Raw genomic sequence first — 24,070 nt, forward strand, 5'->3', positions numbered from 1 at the left:
TTATTAAAATAAATTGACATCATTTTTCAGCGCCGCGGTGAACTGACTTGCCAGACAGTTATCATAAAATAGCCACAAAAAAACGTATTTTTGGAAAGTTTTTTTTTTTCTTTTTAAACAATTACTTCCTCAAGTAGCCTGGCAGTATGACAGTCTCATTAGAAACATGCATTTTCCTCAATGAGAAAACATGCTAAACACTCACTGTTAATTAAACAGACAGTAAGGCAGAGTCTAGAGCAGCTTCACGTGGTGAAATAAGGGCTGAAAAACCTGTTTTGGAAATGCTGCTCACACAGACATCTTCATCTTCCTCCTCCTTTGTCTTTTTCCTTGGATCTGCCGTGTTGTCTTGTAGGGCCCCCTTGACAGTCATGGTTCCCATGGTGTCAGGTTTGTAATAAGTGAAATGATTGAGTGATACAGCGCCGGAGGGGTTGGAGGAGATGGAGGTGGGGAGGAGGGAACGGAGGCACAAATGAAAACAAGTGCTGCTGTTAGAAGATGTGACACAGGGGCCATGGTACCCACTTAACCTTCTATAGTCAATTACTGCGGCCGTGCAAATAGGGATGCTTGCAATCCGCATCGCTCGCTCTATCTTTCTATTTCCCTTTCTCTCTCTCTCTCGATACATTTAGAAATACCGAGATGCAGGTCAATGACCTTGAATTACCCCAATAGAAAGAGTTTAACCATGGCTCGGGGGTCAGCCAGCACAGCTAGGGTAATTTTCTTATGATGAAATATATTGAAAATGAATAAGTAAACACCAGATTTGCTATTATAGGGCATTCAAATAAACAGCTGAAAGCAAAATAAGGGAATAAAAGCCATTTTAATGTGAAGGGGGTGGGGAAAACACAGAGCTTCTTGGATGGAACATTGAGAAAACTGATGTTATTCATTTGTCCTGGATTGTTGTGGTTGACCCCCTGTGCAAAACAATGAGTGTCCAGGCTGACCGGGCCTAACTGGAATCTGCATGCGCCTGCCAAACATGCGTCCCTCTGAGAACGTTTCTGAAGATCTCTTGCAGAACCATGCAGCACAGTGACACCAATCCCATCTCTCCAGCTGCTGCATCTTCCTAACCATCCACTAAATAACTAATAAACACCAGCTCACATCATCGTAAGCAGCGGCGTCAAGCGGGGCCTAAGCTTGGTCCCTGACAACCGGGGTCATATGTCAAATCCCATGCTTGAAGACGGCACACTAATGAACTGACATTTAACAGCCGAAAGCCACCAACACAAGCCACAGTAAAGTTCACGAAAGAAGAACACTTCAAGAACGATTTCCCCCCCCCCGCGGCACACTTAAACAAACACTCAGGGACATTTTCATTATTGAAAATAAACAGACCTGAACGATGCAGCGCCCGGTGACTGATGGCATTTATTAAGCGCAGAACGCACGAAGGAAGAGCGGGCCCGACAACGTTCACTCTCGATACCCCGTTTTATATGCAGCGCCAGGGATCTGCCTTCGCGATCCGCCGATTAATTGTGATCATCTCGTGATGGATTGGATGCTGATATTGATTACGTTTTCGTGTGGATCACAGAGGGGAGCGCCTGATTCTCACTTGTTTAATTGATTTCTGCAGCAGTTCGGTTGATTTGTGGATGAAATGCGTTGGAGAGGCAATCAACCGCTGCACTGAGGAGTCACATTAATCAGCCGGAAAACCACATAAATTGTGCGGGAATTACGCAGATATTGTTAAGAGTAAGGAATCTAGTTCAGGAAGTAATACATCTCTTGAGCAAGCAATTATAGCTCGAGACATTTTTTTTTTGTCCTTTATAGTGCAACTCCCTTAGAGAAGCGTTAAAGCGCTAGAAACATTTTTATCAGCGCGACCAAAGCTTGTGTGGTTTCATTCACCTCTATCAAGGATCACCGTGGCTTTTTGATGATAAGAGGAAGCGATTCAAATGGCTGATTTGTATGATTTCAACTGTTCCTGTTGTATCTTAATATTTCTTGATGGTCGTATGTAAGCACAGCGGTTAATTACATCACACAGGAGCGAGGCAACCTAAACACGGAATAACGCGTCCCCGCATATTGATCAGGTAATCAGTTTTCCATGTGGCTCACAAGCTTTTGTTTATCAGTTCCCAAACGCCTCGATCGTCCCTTTAATGGAACAAATGACACCCGATAGGCTACAAAGGGAGCCCAGCACCAGAATAAGAACGTCCAGGGCCTTCATCCTGCTGCTCAGCGTGCTCCACTTAAGCTGGAGGTGGAAGAGGGAAGGCAGGAGGAAGGTCATGGCCGCCCCGGTCACACTGCCAGTCAGGCCCATTAGTAAGGAGAAGTGGGGTACATATGTGGCCATCAGAAAGGTCAACAGCAGAAGGCTTCCTCTGAGGACCAGGGTTCCTCGTTCTGGAGTAGTTCCACTTGGCCTCAGTTTTAGAAAACTAGTTTGGAGGACCTCTGTGGCTGCATAGAAGGGCAAGGGGTATGAGAGCAGGGCTTTGGCAAGAAGACAAAGGTTGACAACCAGGCGGAGGCCAGTGGGCAGGTTGTCAGTGATGACTTCCTTGGTATCTTCACCCCACGTGAGAAAGGCCAGCACGGCAAAGATTGTCTTGAAAATGCAGGCCAGGGCATGAGTCCATGTCATCATATCTGAGAAATCGCAGCGGTCCTCCATGCTGCCTTCCAGGGTTGGGAGGAAGATCTGGGACGTGTAGCTGAAGATGATGACACCGATGGACACCAGGAACTTCTCAAAGTCCACCCACAGCACCATCTTCCTCCAGGACCAACGATGAGCCTGCTGCAAGCAGAAGACAATGATGATGAAGGTGATCAGGAACTGGGCCAGGGAACACAGGAGACTAAGTCTGGACACCATGCGCAGGTCTCGGATCAGCATGCAGGGTACCAGGGACAGAAAGGTGACCAGAGTCCAGGCAGATGGTGACAGCGTGATGAAGGTGAAGCTGTGGCACATCAGACTACTGCTGACCACCAGGTACAGGATGCATGTCATCAACAGCTCTACCACTTGGGCGAGGTTGACCACCTTCCCCCCAAACTTCGGACACAAGTGTCGGCAGCAAGCGTTTGCGATGTCCTCATAGCTGTCGCGGACACGGACGGGGCGTCCGTCCTCGTCCTCCTCGTAGAGGCACGCGATCAGGATCTTGCCGGTGTAGCTGCAGATGACCGCTGCCAGAACCAGGAGGAGGAAGCCCAGGTAACCGCTCTGCAGGAGGGCGTACGGCAGACCCAGGACAAAAATTCCCTGATGGAGGGGTGCAAAAAAGCAGCCATTTGAGTTGCTAATAATGAGGCGCTGGCCATGACCAACCATGCAGTGGTGTATTTTTATATCTCTCCTCGTACAGGGCTGGCATACATGCGATGCCAAATACATATATATTACATATTCCATATTCAGAAACACTGCTGCTTGCTTAAAGCAATACTATTTGGCGGTTATATAAAACACTGAGGTCTGCTTTGCATGTAGGATGTGGTTGACAGCTAATAAAAATGTATTCAAATTGATATCTTATTCATGTAGATGCTGACAGGCAAAAAGTGTGTGGCAAATTCAATACCCACAAGCAGTTCAAATTTGTTCTACACACGCATGTATCTTTAAAATGTACAGAATGAATGAATTTATAACATACTATAACAGAATATATTACTGAACAGGTAACCCTGGCAACACAAAAGTACGTTCAATCTAATTTTATATCATCAATGAGGCAACAGAAGACAGAGAAAAAATGCTATACTCAAACAGCAAGTAATTATTTATTCTGGGCACAGGTCATCTCTCATTCAGATTGAGATTAAGGGAACAATAGATGGCAGGTAAACTACGCTGTTTTAATGTGATCCCGAACAAACATGTAGACACACTCTCAGATAAAACCCGGGACAGATAATGGGATGTTTGGTAATTAGAGTGAAACAGCACATGGTGGAGGGGATAAAATGACTGAGACTGTGGAAAACAAATGAAGCTGTAAAGTGCCACTCGCACAGACTGAGCTTTTTTAGACCAGGGAATGCATTAGTGCAACGACAAATGGGCTCACACCATCGTCCCAAACTAATATTTTAGCCATCTGAGGGCTCAGATGGATTTTTTCTTTCTAACAAGTAATTAAAAGATAATTAATTTATAATAGTCAGGGATTATACCCTTTGGTTGTATATTGACAAAAAAAAGTTTTTTTTTTTTTGGAGCTGACTTTCAGGTCCTGTCTCGGTCTAATAAACACTCACTTGAATGGCATTGGTGACGTTCCATCCTGCCTCCCAGGTCGTGATTTTGGGGTAGGGTCCCGCTGGAGATCTCCTGTCAGAGCTGCCGAGCTGAAGCCCATCCCCGCTGTCTGGGCTGGAGGTGCAGGCTTGCACCGTCTCCTGGTTGTCCAGTCCGTAGCATCTGCCCAGCTCGTCTCTGTGCGTGAACCCCTGGCTCTCCTCATCCCCGACGTGAAACCGGGAGGACCACAACAGGCCGGCCTGCCCCCCCAGCCATTTCAGGACCGCTCGCGGCATCTCAGCCCCAGGTTCGGCCTCAGCACGGTCCGCACTCTGGAGCAAAATGTAAAAAAAGTGCCTCCCGGGTCGGCATAAAAAGACTCCCCCGGGGATCCGAGACTTCTCACCTGTCAACACCTCGGACGGGCGGCAGCAAGGTCCAGTGCCCAAGACACACAGCCGATTGGCTAAATTGGCAGGCCGGCAGGCGAGCGCATCATGGCGCAGATTGACATCTCTCGAACTCTCAGCGCACAATTACCTCAAACCCGCAGTCACGCAAAGGCGAGCCTGGCACTTCTCACATTTAAATTTCATTCTAAAAACGGTTACAGGTTTTAACTGAGCACTGAGCAAAGCACCGTCCCCACACACTGCTCCCCGGGCGACTGCCAAGGCAGCCCACTGTTCACTCAGGGTGATGGGTTCAATGCAGAGGACAAATTTCACTGTGTGCACCGTGTGCTGTGCTGCTGTGTATCACATGTGACAATCACTTCACTTTATATAGTTTCCAAGTCGAAGTGACCCCTTTATGTAGGTCTGAACTGAACACTAGAGGGAGCAGAGGAGGTCAAGGACATTTAATAAGAACATATATAGGTTTCTATGAGTAGCAGGCTGAAAGTTCATTAAAAGTACTGCAAACGGACAATTGTGATTGGAATAGGACTTACGAGTGTGGAACGACAGATGTAATCGCTTTAAGATTTTTTTTTTTTTTTTTTGGGGGGGGGGGGGAAACTTTCTGGCGTGGCGTGATATTTATAGGCGCTCGTTTGCACATGTACGCGTATTGACGCGTGGACGCCTCTCCTCCCTCACCGGTCCCCTGCGGGCCGGGGACGGGGGACGGGGAGGTGGGGGGGGTTGTCCTGGTCAACTTCCCGAACTCCGGACGCGCCGCGCACTTTTCCGCGCCGCCCCGCTCGCGGCTTTCCGAGATGAGGAGGAAGATTGTCGCCGTCTTCGCGCTGCTGCCGTTGCTATGGCAATGCAGTGGCGCTCAGCAGAGGGGTGAGTGAAACATTAATATATGTAGTAATACATATATATATATATATTGTTATTCCGAGTTGTGAATGACATCCTAACACAACAGGACGCCGCGCAGCCGCGCTTTTGTCACAACAATATAGTCTGAAAACGCGTGGCCCCGTAATTAAACGCATTCACTTTATGTCATTTTTTGGCGTGATATCTGAATGAAAGCAAGCGAACGTTATTGGTTTTTGGTCAGAAAGGACCATACGTGTTTTTTTTTTTTTTTACAGGAATAGCAATTTAAATGTTAAACGCTGGCTAAGGATAATTGAAATACTAACATTTAACCAACTGTCCTGTTAATTCGTCCCATAAAAATGATAACCAACGAATATATATATATATATATATATATATATATATATATATATATATATATATATATATATATATATATATATATATATATATATATATATATATATCTATATATATATATATATATATATATATATATATATATATATATATATATATATATATATATATATATAAAAATTCTCACTTCAGTGTTGTTTCACTCTGGTTTTGATATCTGGTAACTTTTTTTTTAACGCCCCGCCCCCCGTGCGCGTGCGCGGCGGATCGGAAGCGACGTGCGCGCGCCCGCGCGTGAACGCACTGATAAACGCGTTTATTAAACGCGAGGCGCGACCGCCGTGACGCGCGGTTATTCCTGTCCGCCGGGGGACATGTACGCAGCTCGGACCTCCAGCGCCAAGCTGTAAAAAAAAAAAAAAGGAACTAGATGAGCTTTTTGTGTGCGCAATAATCTCCTTGTCACAACATGTTATATTTTCTATTTTTTTTTCCCGCTCCATGCAATCTCCGGGCGTTAATGCATGGGGGAAATTGCGTGCGCTTTTGTCCTCTTCTCTGTGCCACATTAAGGGCACTCGTCCTGAAACAGGTGCCACCCTCACGGCAGAATCCCAGGCAGCAAATGGTTCCTAAATTTAGGCGGCTGTCAATCAGAAATAGGCTTCTTTTTATCCCTTGTTTGAAAAAACAAAAACAAAAAAAAGAGCAAAGGAAAGGTGAGAGGAAGTCATGAGACGAGTGCGCGCGTGCTATGTTTATGCCCTGTCCCATTCGACCGCCGGCGCATTTTGTCACGGCCACAAGGTCAGCGGCTGCTGTGGGGCCTGCTGACTTGTCGAAATGCGATTTGAAGGCCAAACTGATCTGAGATCAGCAGGTCCCGCCTCATAAATATCTGGCCCGGTTGGTGTTCGGCCGACCTGTGGCTGTTGGGAGTGTTTTATTGGTGACCCCGGGCCAGTAGAGGTGGCTTTGCATTGATCAAGGTCTTGCCAATGGTTCCCAGTTCAGGGATGAACCCACAGCCCTCACCCAATTTACCCTCTTCCTGCCGATCCGCTGTTTTTTTTTTTATCCTATATACTTTTTTTTCTTGTTTGTTTCAGTTGCTCCCATTTTGATAAAGAAGAGAAAAACATCACAGCCTTCCTACAGAACATGTTTCTCAACAGAGCCGTGTCTCTGAAATAGCTTTTGGTGAGAAAAAAAGAATTAATTCAAAATGCTTTGAGGAGAAAATCAATAGTTAATTCTGTGGCTGCCGCAATGAATAGCTGAACCAGTTCAAGTCTGACTATAGTCAATACTGATGAAAAGATGCTAAGAGTATGATTTGATAAATTGCCGCGAGTGTGTTAGCGATCGCTTGGAATTGTCCCGTTTGTCAGGAACATGAATAGCAGAATAACATGAATTTATTCTGAAATGCACAATGTTTTGGACATAATTTTTTCTTTTTTAACTGAAACGATAGAATCTTATGTTTTTTCCCCAATTTGTTACAAAAAAACCCCATCAGCATTAAACTACCCATTAATGGCCACTGAGTTAAGAGGTGCTTAGGATTTTGGGTAAGAAGTAGATTTTTTCATTCGGCACTATTTTGGAACTGTCAGTACGTGCTATACACGGGGACATTTGATAGATTAAGGTGAAGCCTCCACAGGAATCACAAAAAAACAATAGGACAGCTGTAATTATTTGTCAGTAACATAGGATGAGCCTCCTCCTAAACCCACCTCATGTAAATAAGTCACATGAGAAAACCTAATTAAAATTGGGTTACTTTCTTATTTTATCTTTACTTGCAAATTAACTTCACGTGATTCTTGCGGTTATGCTGCAATATGAAGTGAACTGTGGAGCATGTGCAGAGCATCTTTACCAGTTTGGGTCCAGTTGAACACACAGTACAGGACAAAGGTTTGGACATATGTTTTCATTTTTTTTTACATTGGTACATATTTACATTGGTAGATTCTCACTGAAGGCATCAAAACTATGAATGAACACATGTGGAGTTATGTACTTAATGTGGAGACCTTAAAGTGGAGACCTTAAAGGGGCCAACAAGTGCTAAACACCTCTGGGAACTCCTTCAAGACTGTTGGAAAACCATTTCAGGTGACGACCTCTTGAAGCTCATCGAGAGAATGCCAAGAGTGTGCAAAGCAGTAATCAGAGCAAAGAAACTAGAATATAAAACATGTTTTCAGTTATTTCACCTTTTTTGTTAAGTACATAACTCCACATGTGTTCATTCATAGTTTTGATGCCTTCAGTGAGAATCTACCAATGAAAAATGGTCATGAAAATAAAGAAAACACATGGAATGAGAAGGTGTGTCCAAACTTTTGGCCTGTACTGTACATATGCAGGGCTAACTTAACTACCAATCACATTGTGTGAATTTGGTTAAGTACTATTTCCTGGCGTAACTGAAGGTTTCATCTCCGGGTTGAAATTCTGAATCGTTAAGGTGCCACCGAGGTTCGTCCCCACACACTGCTCCCCGGGCACCTTTTATGGCACCATGTGCTGTGCTTGCTGTTTATCACAAAGAAACTTTTTTTCAATCCACATGTTATACACATTTTTTTATATTTCGTTATTTTGTGACTATTGTTTAGTCACACTAATTCTTTTTTTTTTTTTTCGAACATTGAAAAATGATAATGATTGTCATGGAGACAGAGATTTACAAATTACCATTTTAAACCTCCTTTTTTTTTTTTTGCTACATGAATTTCCTTGAATTTTGTTTTGTTAACCTCTGGCTTGGGGTACTGGCTCTGGTCGGGGAGCAGATGTTTGGAGGCCCAGGGGAGTTTTGCTCAGACCCCTGTGGTAAAAGTAACCGTAGGGGGCTTGTTGTCTTAGCGGCTAGATCTGACCGCTGGCTCTCTCATGGCTGGCTCTGAATCTGTATGGGGGATGGTTTCATGTTCCTTTCTCCGTTTCTTTCCCCTGCTTACAGACACGGCGCCCTTATGGCTAGATCCCAAAATACGTTTTACAAATATATATATATTTTTTTCCCTTCCTCACTGCCTCTCTCTCCCTGGTGTTCCGTATTGGTCTGATGTGGGAGCACCGCCCCGGGCATCCCGGCCCTGCAAAGGTCTCACGGTAAAACCGCTGTGTCGGTTTCAGTCGGCCGCCGAAGGCTTGACACTCTGCTGGGATTTGACCCGACATCTGGCAATATTGACATTTCTGCACTGTTTCCTTAAGACAGATCAATGCCCACAGCCATGTTGACGGGGTGGGTTCGAGGTGAGGATGGATGTGGAAGTGCTCCGGAAGTAAAGCTGTGCCATATGACCTGAAACCTTTGTCATGAATATGACCTGCAGTAATATACTGTATTTCCACCACATATTACACTGACAATGAAAGTAGCAACTGAATGTGACTTGTCACGTTCCTAAGTCTAGGGGTCTCAGAAACGCAACAAGGGTGTGGAGAGGAGGAGGTCCCTGTTACACATGCAACCAAACAAACGATACAAACAGTGCTTTTATTTACAGTGTGCTAACAGGTTTAATAAGACAGAGGACTCAGGACAGCTAACTAACATCAAAACAGCTTAATGGAAGGGATGGGATAACAGCAGGGATAACTAAAACACGTACAAGTTACCAAAAACGGCACATGACAAGCTAACAGCTAACAGGCTAACAACAAAGGGTCTATCACACAACGAAACAAGAAACACGAATGAGATCCCCAACGGAGCTCTATGCAGATCTCCGTGGACCCTGGGGACCTCCCAAAAGCATAAGGGCCTAGCAGACCCTGGGGACCTCCCGAAGACCATATGAAGTTTCTTTAAATAGGTGGAGGTGACCAATGGCAGATGGAGCTGGTAGGCCTCAACTCCTCCCACGAAGTCAACCTAAAAGGAACAGAACGCAAAAACACAGCCAAACACACAGAACACGTGGGAGCATACGTCCAGGGACGTAACAGACTACATGTGGTTCTACATGCTTGGTCATTAGGGAGATTATCTGATGCAAACCAAACTTCTACCAAAGGATCCCCTTAAGATCCCCTAGAGCCCTTCTAGAACCCTATAAGCAGCTTATGATGCTGGTTTCTGGCGTTTAAACAGGATGACAGTTGGGAAAGTGATAAGCAGACCTCCATCCATTCATCTTCTTGTCCAGTTCAGGGTTGTGGCGTGCTGGAGCCTTTCCCAGCAAGCTATAGATCCAGGCAGAGAATATTACACGAATGAAGAACAGCATTGTAAGAAAGTGTAAATAATTTCAGATAATGAATGTTGGTGCTAGCAGGGGATGACATTCGAAAAATCCAGACAACTCAAGAAAAGCAAATGTAGGCAAATGTATCTTAAAGCACACACTGACAGAAGGCATGGGCTGAAGTGGCATAGTTGGGAGAAAAGAAATGTGGAACAGGTCAGGATTGGTCACACAGACTGTCTGGGAGCTGCTGTACTGCATGTTCGTTACCTTTACATTTATGGAATTTAGCAGACGCTCCTGTCCAGAGCGACGTACATCGGTGTTCTGTAGTCCATGTCTGATCTTCATACCTGTATATCTAGACTCAAATCAACAAGATCATTTCTGTTCAACAGATAATTTACATACTACCACAAAGAACCTTACAATTAAAAACCTAAAGTACAGCTAGTAGAATAAACATTAGTGGGGATTTTTTGTGAGAGGTTAGGTGCATTTAGTCCAGAGGATACTCCGTGTCTTTAATCCTTGCTTGAAGATGGAAATGACCAGCATGACCAGTTCATGATCAACATAAAGGTTTGCATTGTTCTGTGCCATGGTATCTTATGTGGGATCAGATCAGCAGGACTAGCCCATTTATCCTTCCTTGGACTACTTTTGTTGGCACCAACCACTGCATACTGGGAACACCCCACTACAAACCGCACTGACCTCAGACCTCACAATTTGGTACCTATCTTTTGTATCTACGCTGAGGTTACCAGAATTATATTTGTAATGTTGTGGCTGATCAGAGTGACGAGTTTATTGATATATTTTCCATTACTGCTAATCCAGGCTTAATTTTCCAAAATAGGCACAGTTCATTGGTGCAGCAGTACTGATGCTCTTTTAAATTATTTTTTAAAATGACTTATAAATTACAATTTCTTTTTTGAGTGAGAGTGTTTCCTTGGAGAACTGCTCAGTCCATTGAATTGAGCGATTTTGCTGGCAGACCCATATGGAAATCTAAAATAAAAATGCACAGGATTTCTCAGCGGGAAAATGCTCATTTTCTTTATGCGCATTCCTGTAATCCCAGGCTCATAACATGTATGCTTCACCTGTGGCAGGATTTCGTATAAAGGTAAATACAGATGTGAATGCATGCTCTTGTTTCATTCATTATACATACACTCGCCAGCCACTTTATTTGGTATAGCTTGCTAGTACAATGTTGAACCCGCTTTTGCCTTCTGAACTGCCTAATCCTTTGTGGCATAGATTCAACAAGGTGTTGAAAATGTAACTAGTCCATACTGACGCATCGGTGGCCTAGTGGGTAAGGAAGAAAACTTGTTACAGAAGGGTTGCAGGTTCAAATGCCGAACCATTATGGTGCCACTGAGGTCCCCTTGGTCAAGTCACCGTCCCCACACACTGCTCCTTGGGAACCTTTCACGGCTGCCCACTGCTAGCAGCTTTTTCTTTTGTGCACCATGTGCTTTCTGTGTATCACTTTCTGTGTATCACAATCACTTCACTTTCAGTTGTTTCAGATTTGTCTGTTGCACATTTATGGCATTTATCAGACGCCCTTCTCCAGAGCAACTTACAATCAGTAGTACAATCAGTCCCTCCCTGGAGCAACTTAGGGTTAAGTGTCTTGCTCAGGGACACAATGGTAGTAAGTGGGATTTGAACCTGGGTTTTCTGGTTCATACACAAGGGTCTTACCCACTAGGCCACTACCACCCTATATCCATGATATGCTTCTCCTGATCAACCAGACACTTTTGAATTGAGATCTGATGACTGTGGAGGACCTTTGGAGTACCCTGAACTTGTTATTTCTAAGAATCAAGTTTCAGATTATTTGAGATATGATGCGTTAGGCTGCTGCCGTAAGTAGGTCATAAAAGGATGGACATGGCCAGAAATTGGTAAGAAAGGGCCTAAAAAAATGCCCCACACCATTACACCAGCATCAGTGGCATGAATTATTCATACAAGACAGGTTGGATCCATGATTTTATTTTGGTTACACCAGAGTATGACCATCTGAATGTCATATCTTAAAATCCAGGCTTTGATTTTCCAGTCCATTTTGGTGAGCCTGTACAAATTGCTCCCTCAAAGGGGAGGTCTGAGCCTCTGGAAACTTCCAGAAATCTCACAAAATATCAAAGTTTTAAATCTCCCATCATTTGGCATAATAAGGATGAGGTGGGTGTTAACTGTATTTTTTTGTTTGATTGTTTCTTTTTGACCTTAGTTAACCCTTTCATCTTCTATCATGGCCATCATGCCGGCATGTATTGCTCGGTTTATTTTCTACCAATGTCCACAGTCACACTTCACATATTACATCAGGGACCTCAAAACACTGAACAACAAACTCATTATTTTTGCCTGGAAAATGTGATTGAATTCTTAATGCCTCACAAGATATATGGGACAGGACAAATACCGTTGTGGCAGGCGCGGCTTATTATATCGGGTTATGAATTTCACCCCGGCATTACAAACGTTGTGGGTGAGCCACACTCAAGCTAACGACAAAGCAAATGTTAAGGGCCGGGGGCAAATGAAATATGAATGCTGCGCGTTAGGCTCTTCGGTGGAGAGGTCCTGCCATTTATAATGGCTGATCTAGCGGCAAGATAATGTCACATGACAAGGGGATTCTGAGGACAGGGTTTTGATTGGTCCATGAATTATTTAAGGCTGGCCTTTACAAGAACTGATGTGACAAGACTTGGATGTTGTGATGGTGAGATGACTTCTTAATAGTCATGTGTGTAGGGCATTCAAATAAAGAAGCTGTGCAAATGATGCAGTTCTTTGAATATGGTTCAGCCAATCAGATATGATAAATATGATAAATATGGCATTTATCAGCATTTAGCCATAATTTTAACATTTACATGTACAGCACCTATCAGACGCCCTTATCCATAGCAACTTACAATCAGTAGTTATACGGACAGTCCCCTCTGGAGACACTTAGGGTTAAATGTCTTGCTCAGGGACACAATGGTAGTAAGTGGGGTTTGAACCTGGGTCTTCTACTACCTCCGAGACAGTTTTGAGCAATAATATGAGAGAGGGTATCATAGCAGTGCAACACATCCAGGAGTGCATCGTTGTTATTAAAGGGCATACGTTTCCCCACACTTTCACAGTGATGTCTGACGACCATAATGTAATAATGGATTGGTGTGAATTGGGGGTGCACAATTCAGAATATGTAACCGTAGAACCGGTTTGCAAATTGCAAAAATATGTACAGTCCAGGCCAAAAATTTGGACACACCTTCTCATTCAATGTGTTTTCTTTATTTTCATGACCATTTTCATTGGTAGATTCTCACTGAAGGCATCAAACCTATGAATGAACACAACTTAACAAGGTGAAAACATTTTTATATTCGAATTTCTTCAAAATAGCTGCCCTTTGCTCTGATTACTGCTTTGCACACTCTTGGCCCCTTTGCCTTCACTCTGTGGACCAGCTTACCCCAAACCATCTCGATTGGGTTCAGGTCCGGTAACTGTGGAGGCCAGTGAATGAGAAGGTGTGTCCAAATGTTTGGTCTGTACTGTATAAAGAAATACATTCGAATTTTAGGTGCACTTTGCATTAAGAAGTTTCATACATACCAGTAACACCACCCACCTAATATTGAATAGATACTGAAAAAACCCTGACCCATCAGGTCTCCGCTAGACTTGATGTAGTGTGATTGTTCAAAACATTGCTTGCCTTCTTCCTGTTATGTATCATAGGGCACTATTTTTTGAACTGCCATTAAGCACAGCACTATGCAATAAGCAAGGGACTTTGCTAGTTCCTCAGTATTTATAAAATAAAATTAGAATGAGGACGTGCAAGAGCGGTCAATCATTGGGCTGTTCCCATTTACTTAACAACATTAAGATTGTGTTCTGACAGAAATTATGTTTTTTGATGTACATGAAAGTATTAATCAGACCAGGACACATTATACCATTTCTCCATTATCGGCCCATTATAAAGTTGTTCTGTGAAATCTGTGTATATAAAGTGATAAAGAGAAGTGATTGTCATTGTGATACACTGCAGCACAGCACACAGTGCACACAACGAAATGTGTCCTCTGCTTTTAACCCATCACTCTTGGTGAGCAGTGGGCAGCCATGAAAGGCGCCCGGGGAGCAGTGTGTGGGGATGGTGCTTTGCTCAGTGGCACCTCGGGATTCCTTAACCTCTAGGCCACCAATGCCCCATAAACATATGGAGCACTTCACAGATTTGCGTGTCATCCTTCCGCAGGGGCCATGCTAATCTTCTCTGTATCGATCCAATTTTAGTATATGTGCTGCTGTAGCAAGCACAATATCTGTTGCCATATAGCCCAACACCAGTAATTAATACTGCCACCACTTCTGAGTAAGTCCATAATTCTTACATTTGTTTGCTCATTTTTTTTATATAGATGTCAGGACAATACTCACATACTCAGATGATAACAGTGAGCCAGAGGATTGTGTCCCTATTTGCCTCCCTGACATGTTGCATCTAAACGTCTCCATTGTGCAGAGTGTAATAGTCATCACAATGCTTTGTGTCAGGCTGCCTGATGTTTCCCAAGGGGAAGTAGGCAAATCACAAGTTGTTACTTAGGTCTTAGGATGTCAAATAGTTTCCATTAGGCCTTTTTCAGAATCTTATGAAGTAAATGCTTTAGGAGCATCAACAGCTTAGACGAGTATAAATCTGCCACAGCATATGCTGGAATATGTCTCCTTTTCATGGTGCGCTGTAAAGGATCTCATTATCTTGTTTGACTCCAGTGGTAAATTCACTGTGATGTGAATACAGAGATACGTCTTCTATAGTCTTTAGTCGTCCTTCTTAGGTCTTGGGCGTAGGCGTTGTACTTTTGTCTGAATCCTCCTCTGTTCCATCTGACGTCTCCCCACCCTCGCAGGACTTTGAGACGTCTTTCTGTGAATTTTTGGCCCACCTGCACATCAAACTGCCCACTTCTTTCTGCTGCTGCAGCATGAAACAGAGGAGTCAGATTGCTTTCAGGGCCTCTGCTACTCTATACTCGTATAGACTTTCCCTCAGAGAAAGTTTGATGCAGTGGCTGTGATCGATATCAACACAACAGTAAAGGCATGCAGACAGAGCTGTGGAAGATCAATGTCGGCAGCAAATCCTGAAGATTGTTAAAGGGAAAAAAGGGAGGGGGCGGAGTCAATTAGCCATTCCTTCAAAGGCACTAGCCCCCGTTCATATCTGCATTCTTTCACACGCTGACATTACTGGTATTGCCTTCTGTGTGGGGAATTGAACTTGGTGTCACACACCCAAACTAATGGTTGTTTGGCTCCCCTGTCTGGGACTTTACCGCGACCCGGTGAGGCAGCCGGCCCGCTCCTCTGGGGCAAGTTCCCGTCTGATTTCCATTTGTTTCGCATTACACATATTGCTGTACCAGCAAATAAGGCATTATTGAGAAGTCTGTTGGAGGTGCTTAGCACTGATTCATTGGAAACAAATAGTGCCTTGACAAGTGGAATAGCCCCTTAACATATTTATAACATGCACTGCACCGTGGGGCTTCATTTTCCCGCTGCTTTAATTTTCCAATAGGTGGAAGTACCCTTGGCGGACATTTTCCCCCACCAGAAAATTCAATATAAAAATGTCTTCATACGTGTTTAACGAGGGTCTCCATTAAGTAAAATATTGCACTGTATCGGCCCAGTTCTTTTATTGCATCACATTTCTGGCCTTGAAATAACTCCAGGCTTTAGATTTTTGTCCTATAAATGTTGGAACATTTGCCTTGAAAATAAAAATGAATCAGCAGAAAAATAAACGAGCAAGTCTGGCAGTAGATAGAAAACTCAGAGCCCTTAATATTGTTAATATTTTTACTATAAGTCAGAAGGGCAGTCACAGTCATTAAAGTAATGCAGATGATGAATTGCAAACGATTCTGGTCTTTTTTCTTTAGATTCTGGTCTCTGTTAGATTAGAGTAGGCCTAATAATACACAGTTTAATGATACACATACACATTATGAAGGAGGCCTATTCATTTGTATTGAACCCTGGAACATATTGTCAGGGGACTCACCTGTGCACAATCAGGACAGCAGGATAAATTGCCCCTAAGGGCAAGGGAGAAGAACACAATATGGGAAAGGTGCAGCCAAACCACCATGTCTCATGCTGAAGAAGGTGTCCTCTGGGGCTGACAGTGTCTCTAGCCAGGGTTGCTCGTCACTACTGCTCGCATAGTCCAGCTCTGCAAGTCCTATGCCTTGACAGAGGTGATGAGACCGTCCCAGTTCACTGCAGAAAAGACAGGCCAGGAACCTCCCTTGGTTAAGCACGATCCTGTATATAAAGACAGACACCCGCCTTCAAGCATATGACAAAGCAGTCTGGGTTTGAACAAAAATGATATGTGTTTGCCTTTAGCCTTTATTGAAATGGGCAGAATTTCATTCTCATCAACAACAAAAAAATCCACGACCTTATATATAATTTGTGGACATAAGGCTCCCACAAGAAGTGAGATATCTACAAACAATCATGTTTCTTATATGTAGTCATTTCACTCAAAAGCGTCATGTATCGTAATGGTACATCCCTGTATCTACTGAGGGTTTAGAATCAGGAAGACCAAAACATGACATGAGCATAGAGCTTGAACTGAATTTGCATAATGATATTAGTGTCTAGATATCCTACAATTGGTATTGCATTTATTGCTGTCCTTTACAGACAATGGAAAGTCTGATACACGTAGATCCAGTTCTCTTGAAATGTCACTTATACCCTTCTAGTTCTAAACCCTTTATATTGTACAAGTGGATCTTGTAAGGAACTAAGATAACCAATGCAGGCACTACATCAACCCTTTCATGATTGTTTCACATTGGAGATGAAAGCCTTTAATCTTAGATTAATACTTTGTTAGGCAGGCATGAATCAACCGCTAAATGACAGTAAGCAATCCAGCTCTCTGCATGCTCTACATTAATGAATTAGGATGTAGGCTTCCTTTGAATTTTAAATGTCGCAAAGCAGAAGTGAACACTACCCGATTCATTAAAGCTGCATGTCTCACGTTCCTCCTGAAGCTCACATTAAGGCCTGCTGCCAAAAATAATATATCAAATTAACCGGTGGATTCATCGACTAATAACACTTTCTGCTAAAGATGCAAAGCTGACAGGCAGCGTATTATCTGGGCCTATTTGCCTTGCTGGCATTAGGAGCACCAGGACTGTGTTTTAGGATTAACTGTACATCAGGCCAGTGAATGCTAATAAGTGAGAGCTGCGTGATTCATCCCTGAGATACGCACTTGGAAATATCTGGCCATAATGAAAGGAAATAGCAGCGCTCTCCAGGCTTGCGTCTGAGTAATTGAAAATGCAGATGGGGGAGCATGATGTTCCTGGCTGAATGGCGGACTACAGGCAGAACGCCGCGTTCGAGATGCGTTTCTCTGTTGCCTCTTGATTTGTGCCCCGCGCAACATCTATCAGTCTGATCGACATGCTTTCATTTATGAAAGAACGAGTGTGTTCGCGAAAGGACAAAGCTGAGGGACTGTGGTAGACACAGAGGCAGGGCAATAAAAAAAAAAGCCTACATCGTGAATTCTGACTGTAAAGGCTCTTTCATATTTGACTCTTTTGATGATTTTTAGAACAACTTTGGCAACTAAACACAAATTACATAACACAGATACTTTGCTACAAATCTATAAATTATAAATTCTACTTCAACAAAACACAACACCTACACCGAGGTACTTAATGTGCAAGCAATATGAATTTGGTTTCAGATAATATTCAGAAATTGTTAGAGGTTTGGGGTTGCAACTGATTCATTTCAAAAGGGATATTTCCTTTAAAGGTTTGTTAAGCAGGCATGAAGTCTTTAATGTTCTCTTGTGTTCAATCTTCAATACTCCCAATAACACATACACTATATAGAGTATATGGACGCATGTACTTCATACCAAAGGTTCCATTTAATCACATTTTCTTACAGCCAAAATTAAAAAAAAATATGACAAAAAAGTTTACTTGAGGTTTTGGCAAAATTATAAAAAAAAAAAAAACAGATACAGCACTATGCATAGACTGTAATATAGAAGTCCCTCTTTTGCAGCTTTAACCACTTCCACCACTTTGTAAACTCTTCTTGGATGGCTTTGGGAGTGATTCTGTAGGAATTTGTGCCCATTCGTTCTGTAGAGCATTTATGAAGTCAGGCAGTATTGTTGCCGTTGTCAAAATGTCTTCGTTTACTGAAGTATTAAGACTTCAGTGGGGCCTTCAGTAGGGCCTATCAGAAAGCCCTCCAAAAGAGCTCCACTCCGGTATTCTCCCTCCACCCAGCATCCCAGTTTACACAGTGCAGTAGGGCAGGGAGACATTAACCCGCTCTGTGACTTGGTCTTCGGGTTTCTGTTGTTCCTAAAAGCTTCCAGTTGCCAATAATAGCCCTTTCAGCAGAAAATGGATGAAATCTCATTACAGAGGTGGCATCCTATCACAGTACCACTCTAAATGGAGACTGAAGGTTCCCTTTCATGGACTGAGCCTAGTCCTAGACTTGAAGCATGGATGGAGAACAGTAAAGTTCAATGAACGGGACACTGATCCAACGTGTATGCGGATTCTTACAACTCGGCAGCACCTTGACATGTGAAGTGTTGTCAAGATTTATCATTTATCAAACAGACGTCCATAGAGGCCTAGGGTTTAGTTTAAATGTCTTTTTTGCCGACCACCATCCAGTGTGTTGAGTGTATGCGAAGGGAGAAAGTAGGATAGTGACTCATTATGTGGCAGTATTTGCTCACACCATCCAAAAACACAGCTGTGTTCCCATGTTTTGGTGTAGAGGTACCTCAGCAGGTGTCCTGTGGTCATCAGCTCCAGCTTTAGTTTCCTTATTTGATGACAGCTGAAAGCCCAGCAGAGGCCTGGCACTTTAGATTAAATACAGCAACACAGAGACTCATCCAAGTTTTGAGAAGGGCTGTTTTGCAGGGACCCATGTTTGATGAGTGAAACACAGCAGCCAGTGTTGCAGTAAAACTGGGATTTACGGCGGCAGTAATATTGTTAATCTCCATCAGGGAAGTGCAGTTAAACGGCCAGAAGGAAATGAGTTTTGCAGACCACAACATAGGAGGTACTACAGAGAAGAAACCTGGAGTGTATGGTGAAACTGTGTGTGTAATTGTGTGGTCCTCACAAGACAAGACAAAATGCAAGAAGACAAACACACGAACACACACAAAAAAGGTCATCCTGTCCTTAGGTAATATTTCAAAAATGTATTTTAATTTTATTTTTTTTATCCTAGATGCAAATGGAACTGGTGAGCTCATCATAACTTCTACACACTGTGCAATTTCAGCAATCTCACAAGATGATTACAAATCACATTATGCAAAATTGAATGACTTCTTTGTGTCCCTGAGCAACACACTCAACCCTGAGTTGGTCCATGGGGATTGTCCCACTAACTAGGGATCGAACTAGGCTGATCCACATTTCAGATCCATTACTGCAGATATCGATACCCGTTCCACTACAAGTGAACATTGCTTTAATATTATTGTTGTTGCTGTAAATACCGAGGAGAATGGAGTAAAAAACACACAAAAGCACTGTATTCAAACCACTCCAACTTGATGTTACCTGGCAGAAAGAGGCATGGCACAATAGAGGTTAAAAGATGAACAGTTTCTAATTCATTAACACCAGTAAATTATTATTGCAGTTACAGTAAGTAAAAAGGGTACCAATGTTACAGAGAAAACCAAAATGAAAGACAGGAGGAAAAGATAGAAAAAAGACTGAACCAAGCTTCACAGGCATCACCTGATCCAGGAGAAAAATGAGAGGAGAGAAAAGACTCGAAAGCCTGAAGGCTTCCGATGGAAAAGCAGCTGAGAAAAAAAGTGAAGTCCCGCTACCACACGTGAACAATCCTTTATACACCTGGCCTACAGGAAGCTGTCGCAGACCAATCAGAACCTGTTGTTTCTGACGTCACGCCCCCGGTGCCTCCCGTCTGGGGAAAACAAAGAGAGCAGGCGGTCCCGACAGCCAGCGCATCGCACCTTTGGCTCGGGGGAGGGCCGCCAAATGTTGCAATGAAAACGTTCGACAAAGACATGTGAAAACGGAGGTGTTGAATCACCATGCACAACAAAAGCGCAGAAATGTCATGGCTCTGCAACGTCCCATCTTACATTGCTATGGAGACACATGTCTATGAAAAATCTTTCTATTCACAGATTTCACTTCTTCATCCTTCGGCTGCTCCCATTAAGGGTCGCCACAGCAGATCAACCGGTCTGGTTAATTTGCATTAACTTTATTATATCAACACAAGATGATTAAATTCTGCATTCAGAATTTTACATTTATATTGACATTTACGGCATTATTATCAGACATCCTTACTTTCCCTGTTCTGCTTAAAAGTGAAAGGAAAGCCCAAGGTAAAGAGCAGATCAGATCAGTGTGGGGTGTGACTGTGTAATGGTCTGAAAATGATTTGAATCCATCAGTTTATAGACATTTTAAACGGTGTGCGGCATGGCCACTGTAATGCATCTCTAATGCACGTTGTGACATTGAAGCAGCCATGATTAGTTCTAGAATTTGAGCAAAATAAAGAAATAAATATGTTGTTATATTACACTCCTAGGGCACACTATTGCACTCAGATGTGCTGTTGCACATTATAAATCAGATCTGAAGGAAATATTCAACTTTTGCACTTCAAACAAATAACAGCTGCTGAGTATGTTTTATGTGGCCTTGGATGTGCCATGAGGAGGTCGGTGGAGTGCTCCTCTTAGTGTAGAGGTCCTAATGAGACTGGGATGAGAGCGACAGTAAATCACTGCAGGGCTACAGGCCGCTAGTCTGCAGATTTACCACAGCCTGATTTACCAGTCACTATATCAGATGGATCACTCTCTGAAGTGGCATGGTGGCAAGGCTGTCTGCGACGGGTAAATGCCGCTTGTTAGCATCACCGCCACGTAGGCAGCTGCTACATAAATCTCGTCCACTTCACACCAATGAGAATAATGGTTAAGATCCAGTTTTTTTGCTTCTCCCTGAAGACAATTGGTACTTGGGCAAAGACGTCTTATTTCAAGTGGAGCTGACAGGGTCAATTGTGAGACATTCAACAATATATGATAATGTTAATCTATTCCAAGGTGTATGTTAAGTGATTTAGTGCAGACCACATAAAGAAGACTAGGGGCACTAATTTCAAATCTGGTGCCAAGCGCAGTCCCTTGGTCGATAGTGTAAGGTCAAAGGAGTCGTTAACATAAACAGACCAAAAGAACCATCATTTCTGTCATCCAGAACACAATCATAAGGATTTGTATTACAAACAGAGATGATAAGGTTTGTCTAGTGGGTTAGACATTCGAGGATGAACCAGAAGACCACAAAGTCACATGTTCAAACCCCACTTACTACCATTGTGTGTCTCACTAAGTGTCTCCAGGGGCACTGTCCCTGTAACTGCGGATTGTATATCGCTCTGGATTAGGGTGTCTGCTAAATGCCAAATGTAAAAGTAAATCAATGTTTAAAGGGTCCCATTGGTATCATACAAGCAACATTGCAAAAGGGTCCCATTGATATCATACAAGCAACATTGCATAATGGGTAATGTGTAAGCAACATATCAGCCATAAAATGTCTGTGTAATTCAATAAGATGTAAAATATATCAATTTTGTATAAATTAACAGAGGTTAGAAATTATACCATTGTTAATTCGATTGTATGTATGATCAGAAAGCTTACTAAGGAACATTGTGCTGTTGGGCACTGACTTCAGAGGCATGACACTACTGAACTAACTCTAGCCACTTTTCTCATCTGACTGAGAATGAAGAAAAAATAGAAACAGACGTTTTTTTCATTTCACAACTGGGGGGACGTGGGTTTGAACGGAGGGGAAATGTCTGCACGAGATGATTTTAATAACTTTCCCTACAAATGACCTCAGTTCCTTGTAAATTTTCTTTTTTGAAAATATAATCTCCGCAATGTGCTCTTCAAATGCTCAGAGCCGCTCAATGGTGGACTGCTGATTTATTCATGAAGAGATCTGTTTTTAATTGAGCGATAGCTGTGAAAGCTGTGGGCAGAGATCCAGCATCATAGAACATTCTTGTATTAGTATATGGGCTACCTTGTGCCAAAGTTGAACTAAGAATAATAGCAGGGGGGGTAAAAAGTTGTTGCTTTAAAGTTGCTTTATAGCAACACTCTCCTTTTCTTCATCCGAACAAGATAATTTTTTTTTACTCAGATGCAATGAGTGAATTTTAAGCAAACACTTCACATTGGCGTCTCCTTTGTAATTTTGATACGGTTTGATCAAATGGAATTCTTTAGTTGCCAGGCACCACAAGCACTTACATATTTTTCATCATAAATAATCTGCAGTGTGTGTGTGTGTGTGTGTGTTTTCTTCCTTTTTCTTCCTTTCACCCTCAAGCAAAAGCATAAAAAAATTAATCTGCTGAAATTTCATTGAATTTCCATCAACGTCAAACTAAATGACTTTTCAGACAGACAAATATAGGATCTGTAGCTGTCTGATGCACCATTTTCATCAGAAGCTAAAGCGAGATGTAGTACAGTCATTGTGGATTTCACTAAACCTATTTTAGTGTCATAATGGAGGTGTTTATTAAAGACTGTATTTTACAAAGAGAGAGATTTGGGATAGACGTTTGAATTGGACTACACATTCAGCCGCACTTTACATCCGTGTTCTTTCATGAAGTAGACCAGTTAAGCTTTTAAGCCGAAAAAAAAAGATAAATTGCTGTGAGACTGTGTTTATGGTCTGTCTATGTGTGTGTGTGTGTGTTCTGATCTGATCTGGACACACACACACAAATATTCTGGATCCAAAAAGAAACACCGTCTAGACAGTGTGTATAATGCTTGTATTTTTTTTATGAATTACGCTTCAAACAGTGCGCTTTCCTGTTTACAAGTCTGATGTTAGCTTGCAATCCTCCTCTGGGAAATGTTATGTCTGCCTCCTTGACACTGAACCTTTTGCTGATGTTCGTCTGCGCTTATGTTTTATTGTTTATGGCGCTCTGTATCACCTGTTTACATGGTTCATCCTCCAGAACAAATTCTGTTGGACTTATAGTGACTCGGCTACAGTTTGGCACTTAAAATCTCTGCGAAATTTGGTGTAAAGTTGAACGAAACACACTGATCCATCAAACACAATGATTATCTCCTCAAGTGTGCAGATGTGGTGCACAACTAATTAGACAAATACGTACACCCACACAACACATGCAAACCCGTACCCTGTCACTATATGTGCATAGAGTCAGAGTGTACATAACTGTACATAAAACAATGTAATCATACTTGTCCATGCTATTATTTCTGAATTTGGGAATTTTTTTAATGCAAATTTGGCAGGCATGTGTGTGTATGGGGGATGCGGTTCAATCAAACTGATTGAAAGTGGGTGCGGCCCTTTGGAGAGATACTGATGCCACTGACACTCGGGGACGTAGGCCATTTCATTCTGACAGCTCATGCTGAATTTTTTCTTTTTTAGTTTTCTGATAGATTTTCAATTTACTCTCACTCAAAGCTGCATATAAGTGTTTTGGTGACAAATTAAATATGGCAGATGATAAAATGGGGTTAGTTTTAAGTTCTTTTGTGTGTAACCCAAAAAAATAAAAAATAAAATGAAAATCTCTCCCAGCTGCAAATTAGAAGTGTCATCATCTTCCATTAAGGAAGTCGCTCCAAATTTGAGCAGAATTTTATGCACGCATCTAGTTACTAGGAAACAGTGTGTTGTCATCAAGGCCAGCTTGACAGCACTGTGGGCTTTTTGCCTCCTCTGCTTGTG

The 24,070-nt window shown here is 42.6% G+C and overlaps 2 protein-coding genes and 1 non-coding gene across 10 annotated transcripts in view; 1 reads left to right on the plus strand and 2 right to left on the minus strand.

Annotated features, from left to right (window-relative positions):
- Positions 1-2,122: 2,122 nt before the first annotated feature.
- On the minus strand, positions 2,123-4,548 carry LOC114763689 (vesicular inhibitory amino acid transporter). The gene is made up of 2 exons (XM_028953451.1): positions 4,270-4,548; positions 2,123-3,271 (listed from the first exon to the last, which is right to left on the minus strand). Exons 1-2 carry the CDS (start codon positions 4,546-4,548, stop codon positions 2,123-2,125), a joined length of 1,428 nt encoding a protein of 475 aa, XP_028809284.1.
- A 781-nt stretch (positions 4,549-5,329) lies between these two features.
- Positions 5,330-24,070, plus strand: part of lama2 (laminin, alpha 2) — a 123,111-nt gene continuing 104,370 nt past the window's right edge. For 7 of the 8 annotated variants that reach the window (XM_029002539.1, XM_029002540.1, XM_029002542.1 and 4 more), the window contains exon 1: positions 5,330-5,547. In XM_029002539.1, coding sequence (XP_028858372.1) covers positions 5,475-5,547 — 73 coding nt within the window. In that variant the 5' untranslated portion in view covers positions 5,330-5,474. The remainder of the gene's footprint in view (positions 5,548-24,070) is intronic. The other variant, XM_029002544.1, reaches the window with a different exon arrangement.
- LOC114763987 (U6 spliceosomal RNA) lies at positions 14,365-14,471 on the minus strand. Its single transcript, XR_003742461.1, has one exon. It is a non-coding gene; the product is annotated as a U6 spliceosomal RNA (small nuclear RNA).

The sequence above is a fragment of the Denticeps clupeoides genome, chromosome 14 (genome assembly GCF_900700375.1).
Source record: "Denticeps clupeoides chromosome 14, fDenClu1.1, whole genome shotgun sequence".
Lineage (NCBI taxonomy): Eukaryota > Metazoa > Chordata > Actinopteri > Clupeiformes > Denticipitidae > Denticeps > Denticeps clupeoides.